We start from the raw sequence: 15265 nt of genomic DNA, 5'->3' as shown, positions 1-15265 counted from the left end.
GACATGTCAGATGAGGCAGCAAGATCCAGTCAGTGGATTTGGATGAGAAGAAGTAATGGTAGCTGGGGGCCCAGCAGGGGGAGCACTTAGGCTAGACAGACTCTTAGGAGAAGCAAGGAAGAAATCCAGGAAGAGGAAGTGTTTTTAAGTGGGGGGTGTGGCCTGTGTGAGCCTCTTTGAGACCATGCGGTTAGTTCAGGTGAGTTGGCCTGTATTGTTTGCTTGTATTGTTTGAATTGGTTTGTAGTGTGTCTTTGACTGTTTAGGTGAGTTTGTTTGTTTTAGGTGAGTTGTATTGTCTTGGAGAGTGGGGGAGTAGGGGGAGGTAGAGCACAGCCTAATCCGGCGGGGGAGTGTTTAGCCTAACAAGGCATCTCTCCCTGACACTACCTCCCTCATTCAAACTGGCCGCCACTTTCTGGGAAAAAAAAATAAAAATAAAAAAAAACATCTAGTCCTACACAACAGAACTGTTTAGGGGAGTTTGTTTGCTGAATCTGTTAGTGTGTTTTGTCAGAGTTGATGATGGTGTTGTTTGTGGTAGCATAGGCAAGATAAAGAAAATGGTGGTGTGAGGAGCAGTGATGGCTGGCATTAGGGGAGTGACTCTGGGACGCCAGTGATCACTGTCTAGCCTCCTGGAGGTGTCGTGGGACCAACTAGACGAAACACTGGTGAAAGGAGGTTCCCACCTGATGACCCCAAAGACATGTTAGTTATCACTGCTCATTAGTCTGTATAGCTAAATTAATAGTTATCATAGGACATGTGAAGCTTAGGGAGCTATTCACTGAGTCTGGTCCATTTTCTGTAGCACAAGTTTCTTGTGTTTACCTTAAATTCTGTCTGCAGTCTGACAGGATGGAGGACCAGAGGTGCCCCCTTCCTGATCTGGATGATGTGATTGGATCCGTTCCTGAAGGTCAGGAGGATTTCTTCAGCTTGATCCAGAGAGTTCAATCCAGGAGGATGGATGAGCAGAGGGCCTCACTGCTGATGACACACAACAAGGATGATGATGATGACGCAGATTCCAATGGCTCTTACCCCCATCGCCGCCATCACTTCTGAAGATCAGGGTCTGAGAGCACAGGGACAGGGTTTTACTCAGTCTGGATCTTGTCATCAGAATATTTCGATGTTTTTGTGAATCAGTACGGCCACAGGATTCAGACCGGAACCAGGATCCAGACTGTGTTGTTGTGGATGACTCTTCTACTTGCTGATTCCAAGCACAAACCTGAGTTCAAACAGTGTGAAGGTCTGATCTGAGACCAGCCAACTGTGTTCTTACTGTGCAATCGGTTTTGTCAGCCATTGCTGGCCTAGAATCTGGGTTTGACGCCAGGACTTAAAGGTCTTCTGTTAGGTCCACGTTTCTGTAAGCTGGACCATGTCTTAATGTGTGAGACGTGAACCACATCCTGGCGCCAGTGACACATCGTTAACTGAGAGTCGTGGTGGAAGGAACGCACCAACAAAAACATGCAGAAGAAGAGTAGCTGTACACGTGAACCATTGACTTGGCTCTTCTGTTAATGTAACTGTAGAACTACTGATGATTAGAAGGTCACTCTCTCTGACCAACATTAAACTGAGTATGTCTGTCCTGCTGTCTCCACAAAACAAAGCAGAACCCAGAATCAAGATCTTACTGCAAGGGCATAGGTTGGGTCTCAACATTGGTAGGGACACAACAACTCCGCCCCCCCCACCCCCCACCCAAAACCAAGAGGACTGTCAACCAAATGGTTTATTAACATATAATATCTGAATTTAATTTAAATCAAACTAACAGTATCAGATCAAAAACAAAACTAAAACTTTAAGATATTATAATGTGTTCCATGTATAATAACTTACAAGTTAACATCAGAATACATGGACTATGGCTACGTCAAATGTAAGTTAGTAATTCATTGTTAAACCATAATAGTCTGTTTGATCTGAAGATGAACCTTTTTCCAGTTGACATTTTTCTGGTGCAGTGTGATATTCTCACATGATGTGAGCCTTCAGATAGTGCTGCCCTTTCAGCCAATCAAATGCTAACATGCCTAAATCAGGCATCTTGGAGATGTAGCCTCTTGGAGGGCACATCAAAATGATCTAATATGATTTTACACCAAACATAGTGTGAACAAGTTCACTCAAATATTTGTAGGGACATTTCTGTCCTACCAAAATATTGGAATGGACACGTCCCTACCATCCATATGCAAACCTTAGGCCATGCCTTACAGAGTCTTCCAGGTTCAGGTTCTGGTATGTTCTGTTAGCTGCACATTTCCACCACATCAATCAAATCAAAGCACACATCTGTTCTGATCTTCTTTAAAAACCGTTTACCATCAGATGACCCCTCAGGGTCTTGGACTTATGTTGAGGAACTATGAATTCTGCAGCCCACACTCTCCTGGTGTTTGGACTTTATAATGAAGAGCAGACGATCCAACAGAAACAGGACTAGTTAAGACCTGAACCCACTCTACCTTTACCTATGTCCTGTAGTGAATATGGAGATTTAAACTGTAACTTCAGTAGGAACTGTCACATATTTTAACATGGTTCTGATTTTAAATATTTATCTAACAAACGCATCAGTGTTTTTTTCTGTTCAGAGGAAGAAATTAAGGATGGAAGAAGCTGAGCTGAAGGTAAAAGGTCAGGTCTAGTTAAAAGAAGCTGGACATTATGAGTTATCTGTAAGTTCAGCTATTGCTACATGGCAAATGTTAGCATTAACAGCTGTTCACTCACCAGTCTTGTCAAGAGCTTTAGCCATTGTTGTGTTTACGATACGAGAGGTTATAATATGTCCTCTGGACAGTCACTCAGTATCAGAGAGCTATCTGGTTAGCATGCTAACTTCAATAGAAGAAGAGAAGTTAGCATTGTAAGCACTGGCTGTTGGTCAGTAAATGAATGAAGTTTGATGCTGAACTCACATTGTTTCTCCTAGACTGGTATGTAAACAGCTGCTAATGCTAATGTTAGCTATGTAGCCTTAGCAAAACCTTACAAACAGGTCCTTTAATGTCAGGTCCTGCTGTCTGTCCTCATTGTCTCTGCTGGAGTTCAAAAGTGTTGATGGTTTGAAACAGGAAGTACAAATACAGGATCAGAGTTTAATGTGAAAAGAAGGAAGTTTAAATAAACTGTAAGTGATAAAACAGCAGGATAGTGTGGACACAACGACCTCAGCTAACATTTAGCATCTAAATGGATATTACATGTTTGGAAAAACTTTTTAACAAATGAAGAAAGAGCATTAGAAACCAAATCAATCGATCGATTGTTATTGTGACTTGACTTAAAACAAAAAACCTACAAGCCACAGAGGGGCTGCTATACCGTGACTTGCCTGATTGACGCGTCTCCTTTGTGCAGCGAGTTGATTCAGTCATACCACGAACGTCCGTGCAGCAATAATCAAAGTGTTTCTTTTCATCTTGTGATCCATCACAGTAAACCATACGTTGACCTAAATGTATTTATAGCCATTAATAACTTAAATGAAAATGAAACAAAAGCTCAATGGTCGGCCATGCTACACTTGACTGTCCAAAAACTGTGTGCATCCACCGGTAAGCAACACACCTGCTCAGTGATTACTTCCTGACTTACTTGCATTATTTTCATATACACACATACTGATGAACACAATGCACAAACGACTCCAACAATTCTGATTAACCCTCCGGGCTCTATGCTGGCCATTTGTGTCCAGTTCACTTTCTTTTTTTGACCATTTTAGCTGTGTTAATGCATATGGAATGAAATTTCCCAAGGGTCTTGATTTTTTTCAGATTTTTTCATTTTCAACTTCAGCTCCATAAATATATGAATAATATACTGTATACATTCAGTTGTACAACTTGGCTCCATCATGGCCACTTCTGGCCAATTGAAACTCATGAAAACTACATTTTTTAATTCCTTGTTATTTACAGTATTAAATCATACAATTTAGATAAAATAGCTTTCATTCTAAACTCAACGCTTGAAAATTGTAGTTTTTAATGCTTTCTACCAGATTATTTCATTTATCCATTTTTGGCCAAGGGAGAAATTTCATGTAATATTTGTAGTTTCCAATATGGGTCTATGACGGCATGCTGCACTCCAATGGAGCGAATGAATGACACAATTTTGACATAGGTGTGATCTTTAGGATGTCAGATAATGGTTTGTTTGTGCATGAAAAAAATTGTGCCTGTGCATGAAATTGCAGCACAAATATGTATTTGCAAGATAGAGTGAAACAAATTTCCCAGGCAAACTTGGCTTTGATGCACATGTTGAAAGCAGCCGCAGCTTTGTTATTTTCATAAAAAATGCCATACCCAAATATCTAGTCTCCAAAAAAAAAAAAACACAGGACATCTTGTAGAGTTCAAAGTTGCAGCTGCAGGGTAAACAAATCAAACTCGATACAGACACAGCGGTGGAGGAAAATGATGGCAGGGGAACTCCTCAGAAGAATGCTGGCTCTGGTTGGCACAATCAGGAGAAACAAACCAGAGCTACCTCCCCAGCTCCTCCAGCTGCAACAGACGGAGATTCTGTTGTCCGTCTTCGCCTTCACCAAAACTACCATGGCGGTATCCTACATGCCCAAGCGAGGGAAGAATGTGCTTCTTTTGAGCACAAAGCACAGGAAACAAGCAGTCAGCGAGGGGGAGAAGAGGAAGCCTGCAGCAATCCTGGGTAACAATAGGTGCAAAGGCGGTGTGGATAACCTAGACAAGGGTGTTGGCACCTACAGTTTTCGAAGGAAAACCAGGCGCTGGCCACTGGCTCTCTTCTACAATCCCCTGGATGTCTCGGCATACAATGCCTTTGTCCTGTGGAAATCAGTCCATCCTGAGTGGGAGTCCTCTAAAACCTACCAATGAAGGGTGTTCCTGGAAGAGCTGGGGCACATGCTGGTGATCATTACTGCTGCCATTGTTGCTGAGATACAGCAGTCTCAATCAGAGCGTGACCCACAGCCTGCCAGCAAAATGAGGAGAAGGTGCGAACTGTGCATCTACAGGAGAAGAAAGGCAACCACTTGCTCCAGCTGTGGAAAGTGTGTCTGCAAGGACCACTCTACTGTGGTTTGCACATCCTGTCGCCCTTGAGCATGCACACACACACACACACACACACACACACACACACACACACACACACTCACTGAAACACACATTCTTTTAGCATTTTGTAAAAACAAACAATAAATTGCCATTTTTGGCCACTAGTGGGAGTTTGTCTTTTTTGTCACTGCTAAAAAGAATTTAAGGTAAACACAAGAAACTTGTGCTACAGAAAATGGACCACACTCAGTGAATAGCTCCCTAAGCTTAACATGTCCTATGATAACTATTAATTTAGCTATACAGACTAATGAGCAGTGATAACTAACATGTCTTTGGGGTCATCAGGTGGGAACCTCCTTTCACCAGTGTTTCGTCTAGTTGGTCCCACGACACCTCCAGGAGGCTAGACAGTGATCACTGGCGTCCCAGAGTCACTCCCCTAATGCCAGCCATCACTGCTCCTCACACCGCCACTATTTTCTTTATCTTGCCTCTGCTACCACAAACAACACCATCATCAACTCTGACAAAACACACTAACAGATTCAGCAAACAAACTCCCCTAAACAGTTGGAGAAAGTGGCGGCCATTTTGAATGAGGGAGGAGGAGTCAAGGAGAGATGCCTTTTTGGGCTAAACTCTCCCCCGCCGGATTAGGCTGTGCTCTACCCCCCCCACACACACACACTCTCCAACACCACACCAAGTAATAATGCAAAAAGAAAAAAAAAAACAAAAAAAACTTTGTTACTGTTACTGGTACTGACCCGCAATGATGATTAAAAAAATATTAGGTTGCATCAATTATATGGTGAAAAAAATGGCAACTCTCTCTCTTTCTTTCCCTGAAAAGTTAGTGGTAATATGTAATCTAACTGGTATTTTAAGGGTTAAAATTCTGGAATTGATTAAAATTTTGGATTTCATGATCAGGACTGATGCCAGGTAGTGAAAGTAGCAAATATTTTCAGTAGTGTTTGTATAACATTTTGCAAAAGCAAACAGGAGATGGCCATTTGCACGAACATGCTAAGTGGGAGTTTTTCTGTCACTGCACAAAAAAGTAATGATGCATAAAAATCATTGATACTGCTAATTATTGACATACATTTAGCTGCAATGATGGTTAAAAAATAAATCAGGTAGCATGTATTATTTGGTAAAAAAAAACTGTGATTTTATGTTTTTTTCCCATTATAAATCATTAGCATTATGTGATCTAACAGGCAGTTAAAGGGTTAAAAATCTGAATTTGAATGAAATTTTGGTTTTCATGACCAGGAGCCATGCAAATTTAAAAAATCAAGTCGGTGAAAGTGGAAAAATCTTTTAATATATATTAATTTTACAGTATTTTGGGAATGCAAACAGGAGGTGGCCATTATTGGCCACGGACACGCTGAGTGGGAGTTTTATCTACTTTGCTTTCCCTGCACAAAAATAACACTGCATAATAATCAGTGTTGTTGTTAATCAGATGCATATCTCAGACTGTGCTATTAATAATACAAGAAAATCCATTAGCACTGAGAATATAGAAAATGGTCATTTTTTAGGTTGTTTTTCAACAAGTGCATTGTGCAAACAAACTGGCATTTGAAGGGTTAAAAAATTAAAAAGGAATGGATATTTTATACTTATGACAAGAACTGATTTTAGTTAAAAACCTTATGCAGTAAAAATAGAAAAAAACATAAAAAATCTAAAAAGTTACAGACTCAGCCTGGCTGAGTGGATAGTGATTTTGAGCAAAGCCAGAGGGTTAAAATGACTTTAAAAAGACGAGGTGGTTTTAGAGGGAAGGTTCTGTTACCGCTGTTACTCGCGGGTCTGTGTGTCTCCTGCTGAGTGTCTGTATAAAGGGGATCCGGAAACTCAGTCAGAGTGAGACCTCTGCTCCTCACCCGACGCTCTGTGACGCGCCGCGCGCATGCGCTGCTATCAATTAGGAAGTAAATAAGCAGCGTGTTGCCTTCCGACCGTGTGCAGCAGCAGAGCGGTGAGAGAGGCGAGTTAAACTCCGAATCAAAGTGACCTCAGAACCCGGGTTCTGTGTAGACCAGGTCAGACCAGGGGAACCTGCTGAACCACAGAGTCCAGAACGTTTCTGCAGGAAGCTGGTGTGGGTCTGACTTTGTATCTGGGTGGGGGGAGGGGCTCATTGCTCTGACGCTGACTCATCATCTTTATCCACCACCTCAAGTGTGGCGGGAGCAGCATTGATCAACTGATTACAGGTAGAGAGAGAGAGAGAGAGAGAGAGAGAGAGAGAGAGAGAGAGAGAGTGTGTGTGTGTGTGTGTGTGTGTGTGTGTGTGTGTGTGTGTGTGTGTGTGTGAGAGAGAGAGTGAGTGAGAGTTTCACACACCCTCACCTTAACCTGCGCTTTCAGTCTCATCTCTTCTTCCGTCCTCTGGCTGCTTTATTTTTGAAAAACCTGGTGTTGTTTTGCAGTGTGGACGGACAGAAACTGTCTTTGCTGTTCCTCCTCCAGAGGATTTACTGTAACTAACCAACTGCAGAGGAGACAATCTACTTCCTGTTTACACCAGCTTGCACATGCTCAGTGTAGGTGGATGGTCGTATGACGTTTTTTCAGATGTTTTGTTTAATTTGATTTCAAAGTACCGTTTTAAAATGGAAACATAATTGTATGGACACAGCCGAAGACGACCTCCTGTTCTCCAGACCTGGACCTGATCCTCTGGGCCTGAACCTGGACCTGGACCCACTCAACTCAGGAAGTGGATTCAGAGTGAAGCTGCTCTTTAAGGCTGGACCCTGATCCACCTCAGCTTCAGGAACAAACTGGACTCTGACAGCAGCAGTGAGACAGGTGGACTTGTGCTCAGACTGACCTGACTTTGTTTGTTTCCTCTGTTTCAGCTTCAAAAACAAACTGATCTACAGCATCACCTGTGCCCATCCACCTTCATCTCCTCCTCCCATCATGACTCCTCCTACAGACTCCCTCTTTCTCTCGCCACAGAAGAAGAGGAAGAGGAGGTCAGGGAGTCTGGAGGAATCTCCTGTTCCTGTTGACATGGACACACCTGAGAGAGTAGAGAAGAAGAAGAAGAAGAAGAGACAAAAGGAGGAGGAGGAGGAGGACATGGTCATTCTTACTACTCCTGCCAATGAAGAGACAAACAACCAGAATGAGAAAAAAACAAAGAAGAAAAAGAAGAAAAAGGAGAGGCAGGAGGAGGGAGGAGCAGAGGAGAAGGAGGTGGAGGCCGCTGTAGAAACCAGCGAGACAGAAAAAAAGAAGAAGAAGAAGAAGAAACACAAGAACGAACTGAGTGATGTCACTGTCGTCTCCGTAACAAACCATAACAACAGAGAAACAGGCTCCTCGGTTTCCATAGAAATGGACAACACTGGGATAAAGTACGAGAAGAAGAAGAAAGAGGAGAGGAGGATGATGACAGGAAGAAGAGGAGGGGTGAGGAAGACAAAGAAAGGAAGAGCAGCTGTAGATGAAGATCAGTGAGTTATTTTCTTGTAATGTGAACACGTGAAAATAACATCAAATATCTGAAAGAAGTCGTAACGTTTTGAGATAAAAGTCGTAATGTTATAAGGTAAATAATGTAATACTATAATATAAACTACGATATAAATCCAATCACTGTTTCTGTCAAGCTTAAAGGTTCCTTCTTACTCCTCAGTGAGATGTAAAGAAGTTTAACATGACAAATATACTGTGAACATTTTACAACTGTATTGAAAATAAATAAAATAGGTATATATTATAAACTAAAACCTTAATTCTGATCAACAAAAATCAAATCTATTCCAGCCACATGATTGGTTCGGCGCAACGCTATTCTCATTATCATTGGCTGTTCGTGTTGTCTGTCAAAACATGGCTGAATGAGTTCGACATTGTATCGAGCGTGTCTTATATAAGTTATTTTTGGATAATTGTCTTTATGGTTTTATCGCCCAGCCCTACTACAGCCTATAGCATGAAGTCTTCCTCTTTGTTGTAGGCTGGACTGGGCGTTGGTGGAGGAGCTGCAGGAGTTTGTTCCAGACGTCAAGAAAAAATCAGTCGATGAGATCAATAAACTGCTGAGATACGACCTGCAGCGCTTCAAGAACTTCAAACAGCAAGGTACTAATACTGCAAACACTTCGGACAAGGTACTAATACTGCAAACACTTCGGATAAGGTACTAATACTGCAAACACTTCAGACAGCAAGGTACTAATACTACAGACACACCTGTTCCTCCAGGTGTGTCTCTACGTCAGGGGCGGTGCTCTCAGCAGGAGAATCTGCGAATCAGACAGAACGTCTCAGACTTCCTGGCTCTGACAGGCATCAGCTCAGCCAATCAGCTTCTGTTTCCTCAGAGGTACAAGGAGCAGGAGGTGGAGATCAGGAAGCTGAGAGTACAACATCACTTCCTGGAGAGGATTGGTACGTAAATACATCACTGTCATCATCATCATCAGCTGATCACATGGACTGTCACTGATGGAAAGTACTTAATTCCATCTCTCTCTCTCCACCTGTCTCTCTCTCTCCACCTGTCTGCCTCTCAGCTGAGGGGATCCCTCGGACATGTCATCAGGTTCACACCAGAGCCAAGAAGATTTTTGACGAGAGGAATCACATGGGAAGGTCAGAGGTCCAACCACCAAATAATGTTTCTGTTCTTTGTGTTCTACCTGCGGAACCCCCTGTATCTTTATGTTCTACCTGCGGAACCCCCTGTATCTTCATGTTCTACCTGCAGAACCCCCTGTATCTTTATGTTCTACCCGAAGAACCCCCTGTATCTTTATGTTCTACCCGCAGAACCCCCTTTATCTTTATGTTCTACCTGCGGAACCCTCTGTATCTTTATGTTCTACCTGAAGAACCCTCTGTATCTTTATGTTCTACCTGCGGAACCCCCTGTATCTTTATGTTCTACCTGCGGAACCCCCTGTATCTTTATGTTCTACCTGCAGAACCCCCTGTATCTTTATGTTCTACCCGAAGAACCCCCTTTATCTTTATGTTCTACCTGCGGAACCCTCTGTATCTTTATGTTCTACCTGAAGAACCCTCTGTATCTTTATGTTCTACCTGCGGAACCCCCTGTATCTTTATGTTCTACCTGAAGAGAACCCCCTGTATCTTTATGTTCTACCTGAGGAACCCTCTGTATCTCAGTGTTCTACCTGTGGAACCCTCTGATGTGGGTGTCTTCTTTCAGGTTCTCAGAGGAGGAGATGCGTTCTCTGATAAAGTTTCAGAACCTCCACGGTAACGACTGGAGGACGATCGCTAAGAAGATGGACCGCAGTGCCTACGCCTTGGAGAAACGCTTCGCCGCCATTGGTAAACAGCCTGAACCCTGAGCCGGTGTGACTCTGGATCCTTCAGACTAAAAACAGATCTGCCTCAGACCAGGACTTTGACTTCAGCAGTGACATGTCTCTGTCTGGACTCTGGCTGGGACGGTGCAGGTCTGAGGCTGGGTCAGGGTCTACAGCTGCCACACCTGCTCCTGATCTTTTGTGTCTGTCACCTTCAAAATATTTTAAAGCAGGATCCAGTTCAGGACTGATCTGTGTCCATGTGCAGCTCCAGGTCATGGGTTGTGGAGTCCAGATGAAGAGTCCAGGTTGAAACGAGCTCTGAAGGCTCACCTGGAGGGGTTGGCCCAGCAGAGTCCTGCAGGTCCAGTTCTGACCAGAGACCACCTGTGGAACAACTTGCCCTGGAAGGAGATCAGTCAGCAGGTCGGAACCAGATCCTGGATCCAGTGTCGCCTCAAGTGGTGAGTGCTCCAGCTGGGTCTGATACCGGTCCTAGACTGATACTGGTCCTGGACTGTGTTCAGGTGTTCTCTCTCTGTGTTTCAGGTTCACCTTCCTGAAGTTGAAACTGTTCTCAGGTGGCAGCACTAACAACCGAGGAGCTGAAGGAGTTCAGGCGAAAATCCACCTCATCAACATGTAAGGTCACATGACACACCTCCAGACCTGAGCCAGACCACCTGATCTGACCTCTACGGGGGGGGTTCAACTAAAACTGAAACGTGTGTGTGTGTTTTTCAGATTGTACAACATGCGTGTGGATGATGCGGCTGACATCAACTGGGATGAGGTCGCTCAGAGTGTCGGGTGAGGTCAAAGGTCACAGTGACCTATCAGCATAGTAATGTAACTGTACAGTTCTGACTGAAGTAATGTGTGTGTTGCAGTAGGGTCACTCCCATGTGTGTACAGAAGAGTTTCCACAGGCTGAAGGTTTCCAGAGTTCCAAACTGGACCAGTTTATCATATGGAGGTCAGTACCACACCTGTACCTGTCTGTACCACAACACCTGTGGCTGTGTGTACCTGTCTCTGGTTATGAACATATAAATAATCCCCCCCCCCCAGAGATCATTGACTTCCTGCATCAGCGGGAGGTTCCTGTACTGAAGAAGCGACTGAGGAGGTTCAGCGGAGAGAAGCAGGAGCAGCAGGAGCAGCAGGAGAACAGGTTCCTGCTGTCAGGCATCTTCAGCTCTCTGGGCGAGGAGGACCAGGACTTTGTGGAGGTGGACAACAGTCAGCTGACCTACAGCCAATCGGGATACAGAAGGCTGTGAAGACAGAGGCTCGTTTTAAGACACTATGTTTAAAAAATGACAGGCCACACCCACCTTCACTGTGATAGGCTGTCTGCAGGCGTCTGTCAGAGGTGGGGCTTCCTGTCACAGACTGAAAATTGTTGAACAGATGTTGACCACAGGAAGCTTTTATTTTCAAGGTCCTGATGTATTGATTATCACGTTTTAACTTTCTAATGAAATGAGTTTTTCATCTTGTCTGTCTGAGCTGCTTATTTATCATGTTAATCAATATTATTGATCAGAAGGTTATTGGACAGATTATTTTCAGATTTAAGGACCTTAAAATTTGTAATTAATTGATTTAATTACTTCATTGAATTATCGATTATAATATTAAGCCCTCAAACCCTTCATCAAGAAAACCATTTTATGCAAATTACCATAATTATATCATTAATCAGTTAATCAATGGAACTTTAAGTAAAAAGTTCAGAAAGTTTTTTATTCATTATTGTAAGTCAACAGCTGCTTATGGTAACGTTAACTGCTAATGCTAATGTTAGCTATGTCGCATTAGCTTAACCCACATATAGCTCCTTTTAAACATTAAACACCCTTAAAATTGTATCTTAAAAGAACCTTAATTAATAAACGTACACAGCCTTGTTATAAATATTTATACATCATTAAATACAACATTATATTAAATATATTATCATACAGTATTAAAGTATTTTAAAAGAGGAAACAATAAATTGAACAACAGAGTTACCGTCTTCTCTTCTGACTGGCTGACTGTTTCCTGGGTGACGCATGGCCATGCCAACCACGGGTCAGCTACAGGTAAAGCCCACCTGTCAATCAGTGCAAGAAATTAGCTAAAATAAACCTGAGCCTGTCTCTACCTGTCCTCAGGTGAACCCTGACTCCTCCTCACAGCATCTCTAACCACGTCTCCTCGACCTCAATGGAAAACGTCCTGAGGTGAAGGAAAGTTCATGAGAACTCAGGAAAAGAATCAGACTGCACTGACACTTCATTTTTTTAAACCAACTTTATTTAAAACACATGGATGATAGATCTTTATTGACCACAGAAAGAAACAGAAATGAAATATGAAAGTCGAGCCTTAAAAATAATAAACAGAAACACCTGAGTCAGAGAGACTCATACTCATCAGTAGATTATAGAGTTTTTATACAGTTAAGTAGAGGAAATACCTGAACTTGGACCTGGATCAGACTGGTCAGACTGGAGAAGACCATCCTGTCTGAAATATGAGTTCAATATGTTTTCCATTCGGATCACGACGACACACAGACCTGAGACCAGCAGTAAAACCAGAACCCTTCCTGACCCCATAAGACTCAGGTCTCTGGTCTCTGGACGGGTCTGGACCTCTACTTTAAAACCTGCTGCTGGAAACAGGAAACAAGAACTGAGTTCACAGATAGAACATCCAGCAGCAGAGGATTCTGGGTACTGTAGTTCATGTATCTGATATATTGTGGGTGCTGCAGTTCACTCGTGGGTGATGCATTGTGGGTACTGATGTTTACTTGTGGGCGATGGCCTGCAGGCTGCTCGTTCTCTTCATGATGTTCGGGACAAACAGAAGTCCTGACGCTCTCTCCACAGTTTCTATGGGAACCAGGAAACGCTCCAGAGGAACCTTGTCATCTATTGGTTCATTTGGTAAAACGTACGACCGAAGCTCCACCCCCCTACCATCAGCCTGCTCCAAGATCAGCACCTGAGGAGACCGGACGGGAGACGTCATCCTCTGACAGAAAGACAGGTGACATCATCATCCTTATCATCAGGTAGACTCACCTTGAAGAAGTGTGTTGGCACAGCGACGTGGTTTCGCCCAATAACCTGATAACGAACGTAGAGTTTCCCATCAGCCTCCTGCCTGAAACACACACCTGAAGGTGTCACCTTACAGCTCCTCCCCCTGAGCAGCCAGACACCACAGAAGAAGAAGCAGAGGTTACCTGGGCAGGTAGAGCGGGCCAGTGCAGACGTACACGTTGAGGTAGCGTTTGGTCAGAGATCGACACAGTTTCTCCAGATTGTTCCAGGTGTTCTGGTTCAAGTTAGGGTTCTAAAAGGAACACAGAACACACACATTCAACCATCAGTCAGAGTGTGTGTGTGTGTGTGTGTGTGTGTGTGTGTGTGTGTATACCTGTGTGTGTGTGTGTGTGTGTGTACCTGTGTGTGTGTGTGTGTGTGTCTGTATACCTGTGTGTGTGTGTGTATACCTGTGTGTGTGTGTGTGTGTGTGTGTGTGTGTGTGTGTGTGTGTGTGTGTGTGTATACCTGTGTGTGTGTGTGTATGTGTGTACCTGTGGAGCAACGTTGCTCAGGTAGAAGGTGTCCTCCATAGCTTTCTGACTCCACTTGTGATTGGCTGCAGCAGCCAGGTGACCTCTGTCAAAGCCACTCCCTTTGAAGTCAGCGTTGGTCGATCTGTGAAACATGTGTATGCTGGAAAGGGCGGGGTTTAAACAGAGAGGGGTGGGGTTAAGTCAATCCCTGCTCCATTACCTGTAACATTTACAACACACTGTTTACATGATTACAGCTGCAGCAGTTAGTAAACAAACAAATCAACAGTGATTCATACTGACAGGATTGTCTCACCTGTCGTCCTCTTTGAAGTCGCAGTACTTCCTGTCTGACGAGCCACTCAGAGACAAGGGATTCAGCCTCTCTATTACCCAGGATGCAGTGCGTGTGCGAGGGTCGTAGGAGGTGACGTAGGACTCTCTGGTCTTGATGTTGGCCAATGAGGGGAAGCCATACTTCATCACAGCTCCTGACTTACCTGGACTCAACTGGGAGCAGAGTCAGGTGAGTCACTGAACTGATTCATCAGAAAAATGACAAACAGCTTTGATGAATCCAGTTCATCCCATGAAGAAATGTAACATATGACATATATGTTCCTATAAGAGGATATATTATCATCACATATATTCGTCCTTTGATATATGAAAGGGTTGTTATATGAAATACTCAAGAGTAAAATTTGTGCATGTACATATATTAAAAATATCTATATGATGAATTTGTACATAGGAAACATATGCTCGCAAATTATTTTAACGTGTTAACATATATTTTATTTATTTATTAAAACAACATACAAAAAATAAAAAAAATCTATGTTTATAAATATATTGATTAATTTCTCATTAATTTTAAACATGTCTAACTTCACATTCTGTGAAAGGGTTCATATATATATATATATATACATATATATATATACAGCATAATGTGTGGATGGATATATATTATATAACATCTGCCTAAAATATAAACATACAGACATGTATTGGATATATGTCAATTTATGAAGTTGTTCCAATTTCTAATTGGTTGTATAATTTTTTACATATGTTTACATATAAAATAAAAATGTATGTTTCATATATGTTAATTCAGTATCTGAACATGTATTAGCTACATTTGCGTTTGTTGTTTCAGTTTGTGAAAAGTTGAGATTTGATGCTTTATTTTATTGAATGTGACAGGATGCGCGTACACACACACACACACACACACACACACACACACACACACACACACACACACACACACACACACA

General features: G+C 42.8%; 3 protein-coding genes across 5 annotated transcripts in view; 2 read left to right on the top strand and 1 right to left on the bottom strand.

The window, feature by feature from the left end:
* The window catches only part of gpsm1a (G protein signaling modulator 1a), a 7515-nt gene extending 4919 nt beyond the window's left edge, over nucleotides 1-2596 (top strand). Inside the window, 2 exon segments of the mRNA XM_023395488.2 lie at nucleotides 853-1044; nucleotides 1047-2596. Coding sequence (XP_023251256.2) covers nucleotides 853-1044; nucleotides 1047-1085 — 231 coding nt within the window. The 3' untranslated portion in view covers nucleotides 1086-2596.
* A 4435-nt stretch (nucleotides 2597-7031) lies between these two features.
* Nucleotides 7032-11901, top strand: LOC111646074 (transcription termination factor 1). Of its 3 annotated transcripts, XM_087170847.1 has the most exons (12): nucleotides 7032-7321; nucleotides 7538-7651; nucleotides 7970-8572; nucleotides 9079-9203; nucleotides 9327-9512; nucleotides 9638-9716; nucleotides 10297-10421; nucleotides 10668-10863; nucleotides 10949-11041; nucleotides 11144-11209; nucleotides 11290-11375; nucleotides 11471-11901. In XM_087170847.1, the coding sequence occupies exons 3-12, from the start codon at nucleotides 8034-8036 to the stop codon at nucleotides 11680-11682; spliced, it is 1707 nt and encodes a 568-aa protein (XP_087026973.1). In that variant the 5' UTR covers nucleotides 7032-7321; nucleotides 7538-7651; nucleotides 7970-8033; the 3' UTR covers nucleotides 11683-11901. The 3 variants fall into 3 exon arrangements, with proteins under 3 accessions (XP_087026973.1, XP_023251240.2, XP_087026972.1); XM_023395472.2 differs by lacking the exon at nucleotides 7538-7651 and having other exon boundaries at nucleotides 11293-11375; XM_087170846.1 differs by lacking the exon at nucleotides 7538-7651.
* Nucleotides 11902-12681: 780 nt separating this feature from the next.
* endog (endonuclease G) overlaps nucleotides 12682-15265 on the bottom strand; it is a 3143-nt gene continuing 559 nt past the window's right edge. Inside the window, exons 2-6 of the mRNA XM_023395476.2 lie at nucleotides 14296-14489; nucleotides 13998-14139; nucleotides 13644-13753; nucleotides 13480-13561; nucleotides 12682-13399 (exon numbers count right to left, since the gene is read on the bottom strand). Of these exons, the coding sequence (XP_023251244.1) occupies nucleotides 13202-13399; nucleotides 13480-13561; nucleotides 13644-13753; nucleotides 13998-14139; nucleotides 14296-14489 (726 nt within the window). The 3' untranslated portion in view covers nucleotides 12682-13201. The remainder of the gene's footprint in view (nucleotides 13400-13479; nucleotides 13562-13643; nucleotides 13754-13997; nucleotides 14140-14295; nucleotides 14490-15265) is intronic.

This window comes from Seriola lalandi, unplaced genomic scaffold, assembly GCF_002814215.2.
Source record: "Seriola lalandi dorsalis isolate HSWRI2012SDOR001 ecotype SW California unplaced genomic scaffold, Sedor1 jcf7180002054964, whole genome shotgun sequence".
In the NCBI taxonomy this organism is placed as follows: domain Eukaryota; kingdom Metazoa; phylum Chordata; class Actinopteri; order Carangiformes; family Carangidae; genus Seriola; species Seriola lalandi.
The sequence above is the reverse complement of the archived record's forward strand: the minus strand, read 5'-3'. Positions and strand labels throughout refer to the sequence as shown.

Excerpts from the sequence above, each read along its gene's own strand:
- LOC111646074 (XM_087170846.1), top strand. The coding sequence starts at position 8,034 with ATGACTCCTCCTACAGACTCCCTCTTTCTCTCGCCACAGAAGAAGAGG. Across the intron at positions 9,513-9,637 it reads TCACTTCCTGGAGAGGATTG|CTGAGGGGATCCCTCGGACA; the intron begins GTACGTAAATAC and ends TCTGCCTCTCAG. Across the intron at positions 11,376-11,470 it reads GACCAGTTTATCATATGGAG|AGATCATTGACTTCCTGCAT; the intron begins GTCAGTACCACA and ends CCCCCCCCCCAG.